Source organism: Harpia harpyja, chromosome 5 (genome assembly GCF_026419915.1).
Source record: "Harpia harpyja isolate bHarHar1 chromosome 5, bHarHar1 primary haplotype, whole genome shotgun sequence".
NCBI classification, from domain to species: Eukaryota; Metazoa; Chordata; class Aves; order Accipitriformes; family Accipitridae; genus Harpia; species Harpia harpyja.
In genome coordinates, this window is record NC_068944.1 from 41,460,221 (window position 1) to 41,480,885 (window position 20,665).

The following is a 20,665-nucleotide window of genomic DNA, read 5'->3' on the forward strand; positions in this document are numbered from 1 at the left end:
TATCAACACTGTTTTCATCACAAATCTAAAATATAGCCCCATACGAGCTACTTGTGAAGAACTTTAACTCTATCCCAGCCAAAACCAGTACAACAGTCAACAGGGGATTTTTAGGTCTAATTAGCATTGTTGTGAGACCCTTTGTTTTAGTAATCTGGAAGCAATATATTGATCTGAGAAAGCCTCTCTGCTGCTTGTTAGTTGTAAAATCTTGTGTAGACTGGATAAATTTTGTTTTTTAAATATTGTTGCCTTAGTTTAGTGATGGACTACAACAATTTGCAACTCTCATCTAATGCAGGTTTGATTTAAGAAGGCCTTCCACTTTTTTTTAATGTGGAAATTCTTAAGTGTACAGTAGTGTGAGAGCTAGGTCGTTCTATGAAGGGACTTGTATTTGTACTTGGAACAGCTGAAAGTTTGCTGTCCTTCTTACAGCAGTTGGCAAGTGCAAATACCCATGTATTTGTAAGTTCTGTCTAGAAGAATGTTTCTTGTCTGTCTCCAGAAAGATTGTTTTCTTATGAGAAAGATCTTTTCCTCCAAGTGCATTGGTGTGTCATATAGTTGAAAACCATTTTAATCTGGGTAGACAGCTATAAGGCAGTATTCAGGCATCATTTAGATGTTGGAATTCAATATCTGATTCTTCTTGGCTTCTTCAAGGGTTGGAGTGCTACACAACAGTGATCCCTAGGGAATATGTGGCAAAAATGCAGCTTGTGTTTGTGTAACTGAGTCTATAAATCTCTAAAGACCTTTCTACATGTTTGGGCATTTGTTTCCTCAGCTGACTTACCTAATCAAATCTATTTAGGGAGTGAAGTTTTTTTTCTTTCTGCTTTGTTTGTCATCCCATTGGACCTGTACGTTATATTTTTATTATTCTTGTGTAGAAACAATTTTGCTGTCATAAAAGAACAAACAGGAAAAAAACCTGGTGAGGATTTGTTGAGGTTCTTCCATCTCTGAGGGATATTTGACTTGGAGTAGGAGTCAAAAATGGGTCTTATGATTAACATATGCAACCTCAAAAGTTTGATACGACAGTTTAGATAATCACAGGATAAACTTAAGTTGTAAAGAACTTCTGGAAGTCCTGTAGTACAATCCCCTGCTCAGACCAGGGTTAACTTCACAGTTAGATCAGGTTGGTCAGGCCTTATCTGGTTGAGTTTTGAAAGGATGAAGAATCCACGGTTCCCCTGGGCAACCTGTTCCACTGCCTTTAACTGCTTGATCTGAACTTCTTTCCCTCTGTATCCCATCGAAATTTCTTTTGCTGCAACTTGTGACCATTGATTCTTTGAAGACCATGATTCTGGCATCTCTGTAACCATGTGTTAGGTAGAGACTGCAATTACTAGTTCCTCCTGCCCACATACATACCCTCCTTAACCTTCTTTTTCCAGGCTGAACAAACCCAGCTCTGTCAGCTTCTCCTTTATGAGCTCAAGTGCCTTAACCATCTCAGTGGCCATCCTCTGCACTTTCTCCAGTTCATCAGTATCCATGGGGAAGGGGGGAAACTGGGCACACTACACCAGAACCTGAATACTGAATAAATACTGAGCAGAGGAGGAGGATTACTTCCCTTGACCTGCTGACGACACACTTGCTAATGCAGCCCAGCAAGGGTGCTCTGCTGACTCATGTTCAGCTAGTTGCCCACCACTAACCCAGGCCTTTTTCTGCAAAACTGCTTTCTAGAGAGTCAGTGCCCAGCCTGTATTGGTGCATGGCATTATTCTGTCTCAGATGCAGAATTTTGCATTTGCATTTGTTGATCTTTGTGAGCTTTTTGTCATCATATTTTTCCAGCTTGTCAGACCCTTCTGAGTGGCAGTCATACCCTCTAGTGTATTGATTCCTCTTCCCAGTTTGGTGTCATTTGCATCTTTAATTTATTTCTCATTGCATTTTGTAAAGTATGAGTTACTGTTACCTTTATTCCACAGATGAAAGATTAGTGCATAGAAATACTACAGGATTTATCCAAAACCATGTTGATTGCTGGAACTGTGTGTATTGAACACTGGTCCAGTGTGTCAGAGGGTTGGTTTTTATCCACTAAACTCTCTTTTCTCATAGTGACATCTTCTGGGGAGCAAAGAAATAGATTAAGAAATGGTCAAGTTAAAAGGTTGTTCTCATAGGTAAGAAGTATTACAGACTTGCCTGAATCTGGATAGAATAAAGATGTCTAGTCTCTTGATGAGGTATAAAGTTCAAAGTGTTTTTTGATTCTTTGCAGCTCTGAATCTGAAGGTCAAATTGGGGTTTGTAAAAGGCCTGTCCAGGATTGATAGCCATTCTTCTGAAAAACAGTAGATAAGAGGAAAAGTAGTCTTTTTTCCTCAAGAAAAAAAAATCCCTAGCTTTTAAGCCTTTCTTGAAGTATTTTTCTTGCTCACCTCCTACCTTTTCTCCAGTACCTGTTCAGGGATTGTTTGAAGAACTATAAAATCAAGTTTTTGCTCAATGTGATTTGTTTATATTCAGATATTTTCTTTTTTTTTTCCCATTAAACAGAATGAGATGGACAGGAATAAAAAACCTATTGCTGTTACCAGGCTCCAGCCAGAACTACGTACAGAAGTACAGCCCTGTAACACAGATGCAGAACCTCCCAAGAAGGATGCCTTTACTTCTACAGAAGGTTATGAAGAGCTGCTAAATAAGAGATGGCTGGAGGAAGACAGGTATCATAGGTTAGATGATGAGGTTGAATTAAGAAGTGGACTATTGAATAAAAGACGTGATGAAGATTTGGATGTTCCCAATCGAAGACATCGTGGATTTGCTAGCCAATCTGTAATTCCTATTAGGAAGCATCACAGACTTGATGAGGATCGTGATTTTGGTAGAAGATACTACAGAATGGACTATGATCCTGAGATAAGTGAAGAAATGGACCCTAGATTTAGATGTGAAAGTGCTTATGACAGAAAAACTCCCCGGGTTTTTTATGCTGAAAGGTATTCTTAATTCTGTTTTTCTCCTATATTTCTGTAGTGCTTGTTGACAGCTGTGGTTTGCTCTCACTGAAAATTAGACAAGACTCCCATGTGAAAGCAGGATTTTTGTGCTTACTTTAAAAAAGAACTCTGCAAAAATTTTTAGAAAAAATATTTAAGAATTGGACCAGTACCTAAGATTATACATCATACATTAGGGAGCGGAGGGTGTTTTAGATAAATCATTCTGAAGGAAAATTAATATTATGTACAGTTCATTATTAAATAGGCTTTACTGTATTAACTGATAAATCAGTTTGGTTACTTTGACATAAGTTGTTAATCTTTCTCTTCTAGCTCACTCATTTAAAAGAGAAAAAAAAGCATAACCTTCCTAATCATTCAGGGTTTGGCAGTCTGGCCACTTTCAGTTATTCCATTGCAAGAACCAGTTGCTTTCAAAAACAGATGGGTTGTGGTATGAAATAGTACCAAACTTGAAACAGATGTGTTTTATACAGCTAAACTCAAATGAAATAAAGCAGTAAAGTTTCTTGTAAATAAGTTTTAAAAAGGTGCTTGAAGAGTGTTCATTTGTTCACTTTACAGATCTTGGGAACGTGAGTGTTGTAGATGCCTTTTTTTTTTTTTTTTTCCCTTTGTGTTAAGCCTGCTGCCAGAGTTATTCTCCTGCAGTTGCTTCAGTGAAGGAAACACCACTGTCTTTCCATTGTTAGGCAAAATAACTACTTTTTTTTTTTTCTAGAATTAACACTTGTAGAAAAAACAGAAGACAAATTGTACCACTCTCAACAGTGTTAAATATTATGATCATGTTTCGTTGTTAATTGCTGGTAGAGTGGTTAAATGATCTTTTGAGTCACTGTTTGCAGGTATAACTTTCTGTATAGTACTGCAAATTAATAACTGGGAAAAACAAACCCTAAAATACTCTTCTACTGCAGAAGCATTTTCTACATTGAATGAAGTCATGCTTCTTTTCCAGTTTCAAATGCCAATAGAGTTAAAATAACTTCTTTACAAAAATAGGTTTTGATATTCTTTCTGAGCCGTTTAAAAAAAATCATAAAGGAATTAAGTAACTATGGAGAAAATTAAATGTCTGGAAGCATTTAGGAGATGCAGACTTAGTAAATGGGTTATTTCAGAGTTTCAGACTGTATGTTCAGATGTGCTTCTAAAAGCATGTATTTATTCATACAATGTTTCTGAAAAAGTCTAGCAAATGGAAACAGTGGTTAAATAGATAGCAGGAACAGCATTGCCCATTTTCTGCTGAATGAGATTCAGAGAAGAGAATGCAAAATACAAAAATTGTTCCATCCTATAGTGTAATATTGGTAGGAATGAGCAAAGGAGGTTTTAGGGTAGGTTTGTCTTGTCCTACAACTTTTCAGAAAGAAAAATATTAGAAGCTTGACTTGGTGTCTAACAAAGGTAACCAAAATGCTTATATTTTTGAGACTAACAGCAACATTAATCCTCTATGTTAATTAACACCCAGAAGGATGAATGTCCTCTTTTGACTAGGTAGCTGTTTGCCATTGTCTAATGCAATTGGACAGAGTCCAATATTTAAATAAAAATGACCATTTGATAAAGTTTGAGGGTTTACTTTGTTTCTCAAAGAATATATACATAATTATATATGTAAAATATCAGCAAGGATGGTGTTTGAACCAACAGTGGACAGTATCATGTTGAATAGAAGTATACTAGTTCTTAGTTATCCCAGAAAACACTGATGGTGCTTATATAAACGTCTGTGATCAATATATCACTAGGCAACCCATTGCTTATTTGGAGAGGCCTCTGAAACAGTTTTAGTTCCAGTTTTCTTTTAAAAGGAAGTACAGAAGATACTTTGTTATTGGCAACTTGGTGCATCTTCTTCAGATAAAAATTAAGGTTTGGTTTTTTTGGTGTGTATTTTCTACTTTGCTGTATTTTTATTGAAAATTACTTTACTTTTTTATTAAATGTGCTTTGTAATCTAGTACTTTTTTCCTCCTCTGCAACGAGCTCCACTTAACCTTTTATGAACTATATTCAGTCTCTTTTCAAGAAGGAGAAACACATCTATTAGTTAGTGACAGCTCAGCTTCTGAAGAGTTAGCATTTTTTTTCTACATTTCAGGCAAAGTCAACTTTTCCAGAATACATTTGATTCATGACAGAAACTGAATTCGTAAGGAGGAATATTTTTTATTTGCTGTACTAAAATTTTTATGTTTTTAAATGGGCTTTATTAGTTTGGAGGTGTTTGTAACGGGACTTTTCAGAAAGGTTTCTGTTTTGACGGAGGCATGAGGACTGTGGCATATTTCAGCAAATAGAAATGGTGACAGGAAAGTGAGAGGGAAGTGCAAAATGTTTTGGTTCTTACAAGTGGAATGCTTTAGTCCATCCCCAGCAGCCAGGTCTGTCCTATGAACAGGATACAACAGCTTCTTGATTGAATTGGGCCAACATGTCTGGATCTGCCATGCTAAGCTTGCTGCTTTTTACAGAAAAGGTTGCCTCTTGGATCCCAAGGTTTGTTTCTTTGCTTCCTCCCTGCATCCTTTCATCACACTTTGCACTAGGCTTTCTATTTCCTGACTGTGTTTCAGTCTTACGTGACCAGCCTTGTAAGTAGCAAATTGATCGTTATCAAAATTATGATCTTGATCATGAAAGAAGATCATGTTATGCCAAGAGGATGGATGTTGTTCTTTCATGCTGTTCTTGTTGGTTGTTAAGATGCCAAATCAATGTTTAATAATCTGCTTGCATCCTTTCGCCTTTGATTATTGGCTTTTATTTAAATTACAGAGATGGGCAGAGCTGTGGATCTTTTTACATAAAAGAATAAGATGAGGTTTTTTTCTGTGTTTACCTAGTATTTTTTTTGGTTTGCTTAATAGGAAGACCATGGCTCTGTCCAGCTCTGGAAAATATATAACTTTGTTAGCATCTATTTGGTACTTTATTTTTCATTGAATAGCTATTCTTGCTTTATTTTATCAGATAACTTGAAGTCCTCATTAAAGAGTAGTTAATTTGCAAGGCAGGAAAAGCCTGTAAATTCAACTACCCCAGATCTTTTCCTGAAAGCTCCCTTGTGTCCATGCAATTTTTGGCATCTTTAGAATTATGTGAAGTTTCAATTATATTACTTCATATGTAGATGATTCACATTTTAGCTCCTGAATTTTTGTATTCACCATGTTACCTGTCTTTTATCTTGATCAAAAGTCAACTCTCTCTTTTAAATGGTATCAGGTGCATAGTGAAGGTTAGGTTGTCATTAAAGAAGCTTTTCATATATGAATTAACTGTTTCACCAGACTTGCCCAATAGCTGTGTGCCAAAATCTGTTGTAGACTTTGTTGGCTCCTGGGGATTAGGAGCAGCAAGATCTGTTTCAATTAATGCAGTGTGAATGCTGAATGCTCTTCAGCTCTCAAAACTTTTAACCAGGCTCAGTAGATAAAGGTTACATGAAAGCAGGCTTGGGAATTCAGACTCCAGACAGCTGCCTTGACAATGCTAGCAAAGTGAATTATTTCTAGAAATTTTGTGTGATATTTTCAGAACTGGTTCTGCCATCCAGTGTGCAGTCATGCTGAGGATCCATTTGCATGGAACTGCTGGACCTTCCATTTCAGATTGGATGTTTTTAGGCAAGCGTAGCTGAATATTTTCTATTTCTTCAAGGCCCTATCTGGATGGAATAGGAAGAGATCTACTTGCAGATTATGAAGACGAATTAAAAGAGAGAGCACGTGTGCAGCAGATCTCAAGAATTGGAAATTCTAGGTGTGGTATATGGTGTATTTTTCTGATAATTGCACTACAAAATCATGGTGAAAGGAAAATATTTATTTAAAATCCCTAGTGTGTTGACTGAAATGGCTGATAGTTTTCCTGCAGCTAGGATATAGTAGAACAAGAAAAATATGTTTCCTTTGAGATCAGCTGTTGAAGCTTGCATGCTAGTTTTGTTTCTGAAACAGTAGATCACCTATTTTCCAACTGAAGACTTCTAATGATTAGAATAACCATAGAATCATAGAATTATTTAGGTTGGAAAAGACCTTCAAGATCATCGAGTCCAGCCATCATCCATGCCCACTAAACCATGTTATGGAGTACCCCGTCTACACGCTTTTTGAATACCTCCAGGGATGGTGACTCAACCACTTCTCTGGGCAGCCTATTCCAATGTCTGACAACCCTCTCAGTAAAGAAATTTTTCCTAATATCCAGCCTAAATCTCCCTTGCCGCAACTTGAGGCCATTTCCTCTTGTCCTATCTCCAGCCACCTGACAGAAGAGACCAGCACCCACCTCACTACAACCCCCCTTCAGGTAGCTGTAGAGAGCGATAAGGTTTCCCCTCAGCCTCCTCTTCTCTAGACTAAATGTGGAATCCTTTTTCATAGTAGTTTTAAAATTCCCTTTTTCCCCCCCCTTGTCTTGGTTTTGCAAGTCCTGAAGTGATCTAAGTGGATGAGGCAGAAGCAGAACACTTGTAAAGCCCTTACATAAACTCTTGACTGGCACCGCTCAGTCTGTCAACATTGTTGAAGTACTCAACTGAGTCAGTGTTCTGATGGCTTCAGAAACCGCAGGCAAATGAGAACTGTGAGCAGGTGCCTTTTTGCCAGGTGGTTTCTTCTTTTGCTTGTGATATTTCTTCAGATTTTAGCAAAGCTGTTTGTCATAAATGTATCACATAGTGATGTAAGTGCATCTATCATGTTTCACACAGACTGCAAGTAAATTCTCAAGTTTGATCTCTCCATTTCCTTTTTTGTCTTTGCCAGAAATCAGGTACAAATTAGTTCTTCAGCTAATGAACAGGCCAAGTCTGCAGCTGAAATGCCGTATGGAACAGGCCTTCTTCTTGGTATGTATAGAAACCTAACTCGTGACACTGAGTTAGCCTTTCCTTGCATATTTTATTTTTCTTTGGCAATAATTAAAAACTAGAAAAATCAGCTTTTTCTTTGTGCTGGTTGCAAGACTGGCAAATAAATATTATTTACATAGAGAAAATTAAAAAAGAAAAACATGTTCCTTTTCCCCCTTAATGTAACGGGGGGAGGGGGGAAATCTTTCTAATTAATTTTGAAGAGCCCAAGCTGCTGCTTAGATTTTATTAACAGTTTAAGGCCCAGATACATTATTAAGTTTTTTTACGAAATGGAGTATAGGAGAAATTTAGAGACACGACTTGGTATTGAATTTTAATTGCAGAAATATGGGAAATGGTACCATTCACAACTTTGTGCAAGAACAAATGATTCTGATCATCTCTTACTGCTTAAATGTAGCCATAAAATTTAGCAGGGAACATTATTGAGTGTAGTAGAGAGAAATACTGTTGAAAACATAGCATTCCTAGCTAAATTCAGAAAATTACAAGGCAAGAATAAAAGAACTGTAGTAGTTCTTCAGATGGGAGCCTTTGAAGGCAAGCTAGGTTTGAATTGTGGAAAGTTTGACCAACAGTTGTCAGAACAATTTCTGTTTATTTTTACATTTCAACTTACCTGATCTTCAGTGCTGTAAGTGGCAGGTCAATTTTTTGGAACTGTTTAAAGGCAGCATTAAAACAGTGGTGTTGTAATGGTCAGTCTCTCTGATCTGTTCAGTCATCTCATTTGTAGTAACTTGAGTACACAAAGTTTTGAATCTGTATTCCTAGCAGTCCTGGTTAGGAGAAGGGTATTTGTGAACTGTTGTATAAAGATTAAGTAAATTAAAACTTGAAAGTTTTGGAAATGAGAAGTGATTTCAGACTCCCCCAAAGTCACAAACTATGATGTTATCTTGCATGTTTTGGTTACTTCACAGTCCCAGCACAATAATTGAATAAAAAATTCAGTCAGTCCAGTCGGTTGCACATCATGGGGGTTTTTTTGTTGTTGTTGTTTGGTTTCTTGCTTTTTGGCTGTGGGTTTCTTTTTTTTAAGTTACTTTGCAGCTTCCTTCACTTCATTGTTCAGGTCTACTTCACTGGAGATCCACAGTGACTTTGTGTTGGAAGTTTTTTGGATTCCTTAAAATCCATGTGGGATGTTATCACTGTTCCCTTTTACATATACATATCTGCCAATACTTTGCTAATTCTTAGTAGTCATGGGAACCATCCTAAAAGTGGAGCAATTTGCTTTCCTTCCTGTGGGTTTGACTCTCTTCAGCTTTAACTTTAATTTTTATCCAGAGCAGTGCCTCATAGTTTTGGAGTGCTATAGTGTATCTTCCTTAGTTGAGCATTAGAGGGAAAAAAAAAAAAAAATTAAGTAACTTTTTTCAGATGCTGTTGTATCAGTTAGCTTTGAAATTTGTAGCTTCCTGACTATACAAAACTAGGCAAACTAGGAAAATAATAATGAAAATTTTAGTAGTTTTGGTCATCATACTCCAAACAAACTGCATATTAAAACTAGATTTTTTTTTCATTCAGTAAAGATCCAGTGTTCTTATGCACATTCCCAGATCATATACTCTGTTGTGTTTCATGTTTTAAATTGACTGAAATCTGATGTTTTTGTCCAGTACCTTTTGTGTATTTTGTGGAGCATTTACGCAAATGTGTGGTCATTTCTATTAGGTGGTCAGGACCGAGAACTTCTCCAAAGGAAAAAAGAGAAATACAGGCAAGAACTAATAGAACAGATGGCTGAGCAACAGCAAAATAAGAGACGGTAATGGAAAGTTACAGTGTTTTTAAAAGATAATGGCTGAAATTTAAAGGAATTTTATTAATTCAATGTGGTAAGAATAATTTTCATAACTAAGGAATTCCAGCTAGCTAGGTAATATTGCATCCAATTAAACTCATTGGCATGAGAGCTTTAGTTTTTAATAAACAAATTCACCAGCTTTCAATGGAATAAAGGAAAAAGCAATTTTTTTTCATTTAAAAAAAATTATTTTTGCTTTCTTAAGGTTAAAGAAGCTTTAACTGAAGTTATCCTTCTTGCTGGTAGAGGAGTGTCTAATTACTTTGCAAAGTTGAAAATGCATCTTGTTTTGCCCTCCAATTTAGGAAAGTGACCTCTCACTTTCAAAGCACTTGACCATCCGGCTTATGCAGAATAATAAAATATAAATTTCTTGCTTACCTATTAGTAGGTGCCTGCTGAATGATAGTATGGATACATAAAAACACACAGTGATATTAGTGAAGGGATAAGGAATTAGAAATAAGTTACTATTGATGGTTTCACTGTGATGAAAAATTGTACAGGCTGACCAAGTCTCAGCCCTGAAATTACAATATAGTACTTATTGCTGTACTTTTGAATCATTCATTTCAATATGTTTATTATAAACTTCTTGCTGTAATGTGAATAAAGATCAATTTTTAAGAAATGTCCTGAAAGGTTGTAGTAAAAAGCAATGTGGTGCTTTGTCCTTTTAGGGTAGTTGGAATTAGGTGGCCTAGATGATAGCCAGATACTTCTTGAGAATTCTGTTTATTTACAAATAATATAGTGCCCTTCTTTCTTGGCCCCAGAAGAAATCAAGTGAAATCATGTCTTCTGTTACCCTGTATTTTCAGAGTTATTTTAACTACAGAGTTGTGAGGTCTGTGCTTTGAAAGAATGAGTATAGTTGTTACCGCTCTCTGATTTTTTTTTTTTTCTTTTTTGAAACAAAAACAGTGAGAAGGAACTTGAGCTCTCAGTTGCTGCTTCTGGAGCTCAAGACCCAGAAAAGAAGGTAAGGAACTTGGACTTTCTTTCACCTACATAGACTTTTTTTTATTACATGTACACTGTGGTTGCCCAGTCACAAAACTCTGTAGGGCTTTTACAGAATGATAAATGTTGTGGTTTTTTCTAATGGGCATTAGTATAGAATAAAATTGAAGCCAAGGATGATAAGGCTGTAACTCATTACACATGCTTTCAGCTTAAGAGGAGGATATTTTCATGGAAGTTATTGAACATTTTTGTTTGCTGTAACCAAGTGGAAATTTTGTACAAGCAGCGAGTATCATGGAAAAAATACTTAGTGTCCAGTGGTAGCCTGTACATGCATGCATTAGTAACTTTTCTTTGGGAATGTAAAGTATGCTGCAGGAAGTTTTTGCTCTTTGTCAATTAAAAAAAAATCCAGTTGTTTTGCAGCCAAGTTGATCTTATTGCAGCAATTTTTAATTTCCAATTTGTAATTCTTTTTTAAACTATCAAATGCAGTGTTCAGCATTACAAGCATTTTTATAATGATTTTGTAAAAAGCCAGATATTTAACATTGTGTTGCTTGTAAGACTTAATGCAGAGTTACTACTCTCTCCACTTCCTTAGTAAGGTGATCATTGTACTAAGAATTTTGATTAGCATGTATGAAGGAGTAGATTGTCAGCACTAGTAATGTTAGTAGCAGACTGATTGTCACAGGACAAGTATGATTTGCATGTGTGTTTGCTAAGTGCCCGAAGCCATTGTGTCTTGCGTGCAGTAGAGTTCTGCTGTTGGAGATGTAGGATGGGTAACTTTCTCAAGCAAGAATAAACTGGTTATTAATTTAACTGGTTACCAGGGTGCTGTTTTTTGGGGGAGGCTACAACACAAAGAAACTTGTGCCATTTCTGGAGAGTTCAGCAGAGGTGAAAGGAGCTCTTGTTTTTTAGAAAATGAAGATGAATGAATAGCTGTAAGATGCTATTAGTCAGCATGTGAGGCAGGAGACTGAGAATGCATGTAGATAAGCAATGAAGCTGAATCAAAATTCTTACTCCTAAATGGGGAGTGAGAACACTGACAAGTGGTCTGGCTGCATGTTCCTACCTAGTCTGCTTAAAGTATCTGTGGTGCTTGTTTGATCCCTTCTGCGAACTGATTCAGCTTGGTTAGCTGGCAAAAATCTAAATCTTTTTTGCTGCTTTAGTTGGCTTAGAGAGGTCAGTTGGCTGATCAGGAATTCAGATGGTGAAAGGGAGAGGGATGGAGTGTACAGCTGGGAGCCAGGCAGGAAAGGAAGAAAACTGAGCAGAGGATGCCAGCTCTGTTGGCACAGCAGGCTGTAAGGTCGGTGTAAACAGTTTTGTCTAATCAAAGCTGACTAGGCAGAAGCATGCTGTGCTGCAGCACTCTATATACACTATGCATCTCAGAGACTAAAAAGTGCCTGTTATAGGAACAAAATTATATCCAGAGCAAGTCTAGGGCATGTATAATGTTTTAAAACCATTAATTTAGCTGAAAGCCTTCAATTAAGTAGAATTGCTATGTTCATTAAGCTTCAGTCACTGTTAGCTTTAAATTGCCTCCTGGGGAGGGATTCTAATTAGGTGGATTTCTTGATTAATTACAGGTTGGTTAAATAGCAATGCCTGATTAAGAATCTATAAATGTAGACTGTTGTATATACTGCTTGTTTAAAATAACACAATCCCCAGGATGAACTGAGTACCATAGTCACATTTGAAATTAGCTACAGAGCTGAAATCTGGGGCACTTTGGAAGCAGTTCACATTAAACTTGTTAGTAAGAAAGGCTGTTTTAAATGTTCTCCTGCTCAAGACACTGGATTTGAAAAGACAAAAAAAAGAAGTCTGTAGACTGCTTTATAATTTTCAAGTGCTGTAGCTCATATCTATTACCTAATTTCGTATTCACGTCTAGAAATTTGAAGTTAAATGTTATAAACAAATATGCATGTCTACTAGATTTTGAGAATTTTAATCTTAATGCTGTAGTTCATGATTGGTGAGTACTAACTGCCTTGTATATACTGTCTTACAGCTAAGTGATGAGGAGGTAAACATTTAATATTTTGCTGAAATACTTCTATATTGTAGGGTATATGGTTTGCTGTTAGATATTTAATATTTAGCTGGTTGCTGGTATTACTTTGTCTGAATGCATGTTAATTGAAGCACTACAATGTTAGGACCAGTAAATTCAGAAACAAAATCTGTTTTACTTAGACAAAGTATGATTTTTTCTGGTCTTCTATTGTATTGACTCATTCAAACAAACATTAAAATACTAATGCATAGCAGCTGGTGCAAGGGCTTTCTGGGTGTGGTAAGATAGTTCTGAAATGGACTTGCATGCCTTTGCATTATTTGCATGTTGCCTTTGCCTTTCTTCTGAGGCTGCCAGTTATCAATAAACATTTGATACGTTTCTTTAAAAAAAAAAACAAACTAAAATTTTGTAGTTGTTGTGGTTGAAAAATTTAATAAAGAAACTTAAAAAAAATTGTTTTGTAAGGAAATGTTTATTGGAAGAAGTCTCAGTATGTGGTTGGTTTTAGTTTTTACTGATTATGAGCTATTTTCATCTTGGGGCAGGGGGGAGGGATTTCAGAAACTTTTCCTATGCATAATATGAGAATACTGTTTGTGTAGGAAACTGGCAGCTGTAGATAACCTGTACTACAGATAACTGTGGAAACACTTCTTTTTTTTCTGGACAATAACTAGAACCATATACTTCCTGAAACCTGCCGTAGAGGTTGGATTTTGTAAATCTGTGATAAATGTGCTAGATTTCCTTGCAGTATTAGATTTCCAGTAATTCCTCGGGATAAAAAAAATGCAATTACTAGAAATTTGAACAGCTAGTTGGGACCCATTGAAGTGTTTAATGAGACCTAAATGAAGGTTCAGAATATTTCCTGGTAATAACAAGGTAACTGTTTTCATTTTTTTCCTCTCTCTTTTTCTATTTTTTTCTTCAGCCAAATAGATTGAAGCAGTTTGGCTTGACAGCACGAGCTGCTGAAGAGAAAGTACCTCCTGAAAGGCCTAGGGTGGCTTTCCAAACTCCAGTGCCCATCCCTTCAGCATCTCCAGTGAATGAAGACTTTCACAGGGGGCTAGCCAGCACTCTTGGTGAAATAGCAGCTCCTAGGTGCTTCACCATCATGTTAATTTTGCATATTAAATAAGATTGTTATTAAGCATGTTATTACTGCTAGGGTAGAGCTCAGTGGTGCTATCAATCCTTCTTCAAGGAACCAGTGAAGGTAGAAATAATATTTTGACAATTAACAGAAAACTAAACTACTTTGCACTGAAATAAACTTTTACTGTCTATTTCTTCACAGTTTTTTTTAGAAGAATCTGGGAAGGCTGGGTTATCTATGAAGACAGCTCACTCTTAGAGGATGCTTGTGCAGAATAAGGGTTGTGCTGTAGGAATGATGTCCATGCCTGTAATATTGAACCGTGTTGCGAGGATGCTTGGGGCACATGCCCAGCAGTGTCCATATTGTTAGAAGGCTGGTGTACTATGAGTTTGGCCCCTATCAATTAAGCCATCTCTCAGGGCTAAGCTCAAGAATGCAGTGTAGGCAAGGACAGCTTCCACTAAACTGTGAGACTAAACTGTTTAGGGAGAGAGAAGGAGCTTCAGGCATGTGGCTGAAGCTGTGCTGTGCCACTTGCCCTTTGACCAGAGACTAATCCTTGGCTTGTTTTATTTACTGTTACTGATGTAACCAGTAAGTATCATTAACTGAACAAGTTAAAGAAGGTGTGCTTGGTTTATGTTCTTTAAATCTCTGGAATAGTGTGGGTTCACGTACTACTCCCTAAGGGAAGGTTAATTCCCTACTGAGACTTACTGTATCTTGTTCCTGCATGGCACTGAGAGGTCTTGGGCTGAATAAATCTGGATTTTTCCATGTAGTGAATTATTTTTCTTTTGGTGTTTTTTTTTTTTTTTGGTGTTTTTTTTTTTTTTGGTGTTTTTTTTTTTCTTTTGGTGTTTTTTTTTTTCTTTTGGTGTTTTTTTTTTTCTTTTGGTGTTTTTTTTTTCTTTTGGTGGTTTTTTTTTTTCTTTTGGTGGTTTTTTTTCTTTTGGTGTTTTTTTTTCTTTCTTTCGATAATCTCTTTTCAGTTGTACAACAAACCAAAACATGGTGTTCCTTTTTTCCTTAAGGCTTGCACCGATGCCACCGCCTCCACCACCAGTTTTGACAGACAATTATAGAACACCTTATGATGACGCATATTACTTTTACGGGGTTAGGAATCCTTTGGATCCCAATCTTGCATATTGTAAGTTGATGATTTTAGGTGGATTGGTTGTTAGAGTGATTCAGATGATTGCTTTTAATCTAGTTAAATGATGAATAATGTAGAACTAGTAACAGTAATTTAAACCCATTGCTTAGATGTGTATTGAATGAAAAGTAGGCTTTTTTTCAATACTGGTTTTGGTTGAAGTAGTTTTCTCCAACTGCAAAAGGGGCTATGGCTTCCAGAAGTCTTGTTCATCGCTTGAACAAGCTCTAGTCTCAGCTACTTAGCCATTACTCCTACCAGATAATTTTCTTTATGGTTTTGATAATCAAAACATTATTTTCTAAAATTGCTTAAATCATATTATAATTGATTACATGTTTAGGTGTTGTTAGAATTTAAAATATAATTTTAAATATTTTTAAAGGAACTGTATGAAGTAATCAAACTTTTTTATTTTACTAACTCTTTTATTTCTACTCTTTGACTGCTTCATGATGATTTCATGAGTGAAACAACTGTGATGTGTGTGGCGAGGGACTGGATTGTGTGGTGTTTGTTTTTTTATTTTTTCTTTTTTTTGCTTTTTTAGAGGAAAAACCAGGAATACTTTTAAAAAGTTGTTGTGCTACCTTTATAGAAAAGTTAAAATAAAGGAGAAAAAAATCTTTACAATAATAACTCTTTTACTGGTTGATTTGAATGAGATTTGTATCCACTGTGGAATTTCAGGAACACTAGAGATTTAAGAGCAAAAGTTTTTAGTTTCTTTTTTTTTTTCTCCAGTGTAAATTTCTCCCCATCTTGAAATGTAATAGCTTATGGTTTGAGAAAGGTTGGTTTTGGATGGTTTTTTTTATTTATTTTTTTTATTTTTTATTTTATTTTATTTAAGTTCCAGGCACCTTTTTTATCTTTTCTTTGTAATCTTATTTTCAGAGCACAGTTTCAACTCACAGAAGTTTGGGGGTTTTTGGGGGGGTTCTTTGGTGTGGGGGTTTTTTTGTGTTTTATTTTGGTGTTACGTGGGTTTGTGTTTTTGGGGGTTTTTTTGTTTTTTTTTTTTTACCCTTGTATCAATATAACCTGTAGGGTAAAGTGGCTTACAGTTTAGAGTATTAAAGAAACTAATACTTAAAATTCACATATGAGAGTTAGGTTGTCTTAAAGCTTGTTGTCCCAAGTTGGAATATTCCTAATGCTTAAAATTTGAAAGTGTGAAATTGTTTTAGAGATGCATCTCTTACTGTCTTGAACACAAGCAGTAGTATGCACAGTAATTTTAAGCCCTGCTGTGGCAGAGTGCTGCAGGTCCTATTTCAGTAAGAGTACAGATGCCAAATACACTGCATATCTGCAGGAGGCAATGGGGCTCTCCTCACAATAGAGGATGCATTTGGAAAGCATGAGAACAAGTGTTACATTAAGCAAGTTATTTCTTTTTGTTAGTTCATTATAGAATATGTTAATGAAGACATTTGTAAATTTTAAAGGGATTTAGTTGAATTTAAGTAATTGGTTTGTACCTTGGCATTGTGTTTCTTGCTTTAGAGGGCATTAAGGATTAGCTAAGTTTGTTATAGAAGTTGAGAGTCCTGTTTGTAATTCTGCAGTCACAGAGTTTGAGCAGTGAGTTCTGTTCTTTTAAGTAATGGCAAATGTTTATTTCTGAGCATTCAAAATTTAAAATAGTAATTTTTTTTACTGTATAGATGGTACAGGTATGGTGGGAGTGCAACCCACACCTAACCTGGATCCTCCTTTAGGCCAAGACCCAGTAGAGCAATCTGTGTAAGTATTAGCTGTATTCATATTCTTTGTTTTTATCTGTATTGATACACTTTTCATGTTGGGAGTATTTTGCTAACAACGGATATGCCTTTGAAATAATGTGTGTTAAAGACAACTCTTCAAACTTCTAATTAAGAATTTCTATCTAAACAATAATTCAGTGAACTCCTATTTTTATATGGATTTATGAAAATGTTTGAGATTATAAACTGTCAGGCTGTGGAAAACAACAGCACTTAAATATTTCAGGCAGGGATTTTATTTTTATTTTGTTTTTTTTAACCCCCCCTGGACCCTATGATGTTTTCCTTTTATATGTGTGGTTTTCTAATTCAGAAGTAACATTGGACAGAGGAATACAGGAGACAGACAAAGAAGTATAGGAGTATTTTCTGAAGAAAAAACAAAGCCTTCCAAAGAGGCAACATTATCTTATCAACAAGAATTACAACAGCAGGTACTGAGTGATAAAGCTTCTGATGGTTTCTTCTTTTACTTTTTAACATATTATGATTGTAACTGTAGTACTCTTTCAAAGACGTTTCTTTAGTTTACAAGTAAAAAGCTTTCTTAACTCTCCCTCTCTTCATCACTTCCTTCCTCCCGTTCCTCTGACCCTGCTTTAGCTCATTTTAGCTCTTCAGGTGGACAATAAGCTCTTCAATTTTTTGTCAGAGGCAGAGGCTCTGACACCAAACAGATTAGTTCCAGGCATGGAGTTTTACATAATTATTTTCATAAACATAAGAACCTGCATCTTAAAAGCAATGAGTTCTGTTGCTTTGATATTCCTATTGAAAGATTGCTTTTGAGCATTATTGCTAAAATAATTAGGAACACTCTAATTTCAGGAAGTTCTTCATGATCATTTGGATACTAATTCAAAAGCTTCCCTAATGTTTACTTCCAGTGTGTTTGTAGGTGGTGTCTTATCTCTTTTCAGCTTCCTTTTTGATAGACTAGACAAATTTCTTGAGTCTCCTGTCTTCCAGTAGACGTCCTAGTCCCCTATTCATTTTAGTGGCCTTTTGCTGCTGCACCTTGTGGGCGTTTATATTTATAAAATGTACTTGACCGTGATAAGACATGTTATTTCAGAAGAGATTTTGCTAGAACCTAGTTCAGTGGCACTAACATTTTCTTACCTTATTCTTCTTTATGTATTTCTTCAGTGGAGGTAAATAATTCCTATAAAAATAGTCTAGTTCTAATTATGATTGTGCATAGAGATAAAGGAGAGGCTGCCAATCAAGGTCAAATTAAGAATAAAATAAACATTTAGGAATAGTGTCTGATATTGCACTTACACTTCTCTGAAGGCATTTTCTCACTATAGCCTTAAGTAATAAATTTTATCTTGCCAGATGAGAGACTGCACAATTTGACATAAAGGTCTAATGAATGTGGCATGATACAGTGTTTCAAAGTTGTTATGCTGCTTATGGTTGAAAGTAAACAGAAGGTATTCTGCTTTTTTTTCCTATAGACAAACCTGACTGACCATTTCTGTAAACAGTAAAAGGGGCTAGATGGGTCTTTGTGTTGACTCATTATATCTCTTAGGAAATTGTCTGACTACTTGATAAAGGGAAATTTTTATCTAATGCACAGAAGAAACAAACTTAAGAAAAATACATTAATATATTTGAGCTACATAAACGGTAGCTAATGTTTTAAAAGGTTTGAATAGAAGATGGGGTTTTTAAAATAGCTGTTCTCTTTATAAATGCTACATTAAGTTATTAGGAGATTTAGTTATATAAATTTAACCTGATTTTGAAGAAAAGGAAGAACAAACCATATGAACAGTTCTGCATTATTTACATACATCGTCATGTATTACTGCAGAAAACTATTTCATGAATGGTTACAGAATTGTGTAGCATTCTATTAAGGCATTTATTGTTAGGAGTCTTTCTTTATCTCATGTCATCTGTAGTCTAAGTTTTGGTTAAACAAAATATACCCGGTTGAGAGAAGCAAGTGCTATAATATTGTAGAATTTTGCCTGTTTAATTTCCAGGCAGTATAACCTTCTGTATCAAAGACCAAAGTTATGGGACTTTTGATGTACTGCAAGTGTTAGATGTGAACATTTCTGGAACTTGGAAGTCTTATAATGTGAATCTGTATGTTTCTCTGTGATTATGTACAACTGGACGTGCACATTTTGACAACAGTATTCAATGCACTGTCTGCAGTATAGGAAGTGAAATGTTTGCAATTTGCTTGATGTAGAGGTGGGGAATGGGTAATGATAGCATTCAGCTTGCTCCGTTAACTTTTTATTAAAATTATGCTTAATGTAATATTTTTATGCAACTGGCTTGGTTTTTTAGATAAGAGAGAGGGAGGAACGGCGCAGACAAGAGAGAGAGGAGAAGGAACGCTACGAAGCCAAGTTAGAAGCAGAAATGAGGAATTACAATCCCTGGGGAAAAGGTGGTGGTGGTGCTCCTCTCAGAGATGCAAAAGGAAATCTGATAAGTATGTTTGCCAAAATTATGGGTTGTCTTTTCAAGATTGATGTTTTCTTGCTCTCATAAGGGCTCTATTCAGATGTTATTCCTTGTTTTGTAACACTGGTAGCCCTTTATTGACAAATACATGTACTTGTTTCAAGCAGATGTACTCAAGGAATATTTAAGTGAGTAATTTTGATTTCTGTAGAATCATTCAAAGAGTACAATTTGAACAAAATGAGAAACACAGGATGTGACAACTATAAGTGAAGACGCAACGCGATAATAAAGGGAGAAGGAGGAAAACAAGCTGTTAGAATCATCTGCAATACAATTGTGCTAAAGTCTGTTGTGAAGACTTTTATTTAAACATTTTCCAGGAACAGGTTTTTTTTAATTGTTTTTCTTTTTTAAAATAACTTCTAGGCTTAGAAAGCTCTACTTGTGACATGGAAAATGGAAGCATGTTTGAATATATATATAAAGCTAAGTGGAATATTTAAATTTCCTCAAGTAACACTGCTGGTAAATGGCTATATAAATAGCAGTCAGCAGTAATGTTTTTTAAGGTTTATTTTTTTCTAAGTGCTGTTTTATACAAGATGGGAGTAGTGAGCATGGAGTTAGCTATGATCCGGGCAAGCTGTTCATCCACCCCTCCAGTAAATCAGAGAGAGATGTAAGGTTAAAACTCAAATTCCTGATCCTTGTTCCTAGTGAACCCTGCAGGAGTAGTTTATCTAAAATAAAAATAGTACTCAGTAGGCACAATTAGATTTGTATATTTCAAAATCTTGACCTGTGCAAGCTCTCTTCATTCTTGCCTTTAGCATCTGAGTGAGTGAGTCTTACAATTTTATAACTACTGATTTCTAATGTAACACAAATTTATTTTCTTGTTATTGGAAGATGATGTTGAATTCTGATTAGCTTTTAAAAATATGTCTCCTGGTAATAAAATATGAGAATTTTCAAAGCATGGAACAGTTACTGGATAATAGTTTATATATAAATAATTAGTTTCAATTTTATGACACCTGAGTGACATATGGCTAAATTCATAGTGTAGTTTGAGGGTAGGGAGTAAAGTTTAAATGCTTTTTAAAGGTTGTGGGCCCAAATAATAAGTTTAGAAGCTTGTGTTGAGGATCCAAGCTTGTGTTTATCCCCAGAGCAGATAGAGGTGTTCACACTGCCTAACTTTAGGCACTGCATTTAAGTGTCTGGCTTCTTTCTCTAGGCTTTACAATGGTGAGAGTAGAGTAGGTCAGAGGAAAATGTAGGTGTGTCGTATTAGCCTGAGCTCTGCATATACCTCCTGAGAAGCTTATCTCTGTCTGTAAATGAGGAGCCAAGTGAAAGAAGTTCCTTAGCTTGTTTTCCTGAATTACACATGTAAAGTTATTTTTCCCACCATAGTTTAGCAGCATGATGGATAAGTTATGAGTCAAATGTA

General features: G+C 35.8%; 1 protein-coding gene across 11 annotated transcripts in view; it reads left to right on the top strand.

Annotated features, from left to right (window-relative positions):
- CSPP1 (centrosome and spindle pole associated protein 1) overlaps nt 1-20,665 on the top strand; it is a 67,306-nt gene that overhangs the window by 19,397 nt on the left and 27,244 nt on the right. For all 11 annotated transcript variants that reach the window (XM_052786794.1, XM_052786795.1, XM_052786788.1 and 8 more), the window contains 10 exons: nt 2,533-2,978; nt 6,678-6,779; nt 7,790-7,872; nt 9,583-9,676; nt 10,640-10,697; nt 13,669-13,841; nt 14,874-14,992; nt 16,669-16,747; nt 17,084-17,204; nt 19,087-19,234. In XM_052786794.1, coding sequence (XP_052642754.1) covers nt 2,533-2,978; nt 6,678-6,779; nt 7,790-7,872; nt 9,583-9,676; nt 10,640-10,697; nt 13,669-13,841; nt 14,874-14,992; nt 16,669-16,747; nt 17,084-17,204; nt 19,087-19,234 — 1,423 coding nt within the window. The remainder of the gene's footprint in view (nt 1-2,532; nt 2,979-6,677; nt 6,780-7,789; nt 7,873-9,582; nt 9,677-10,639; nt 10,698-13,668; nt 13,842-14,873; nt 14,993-16,668; nt 16,748-17,083; nt 17,205-19,086; nt 19,235-20,665) is intronic.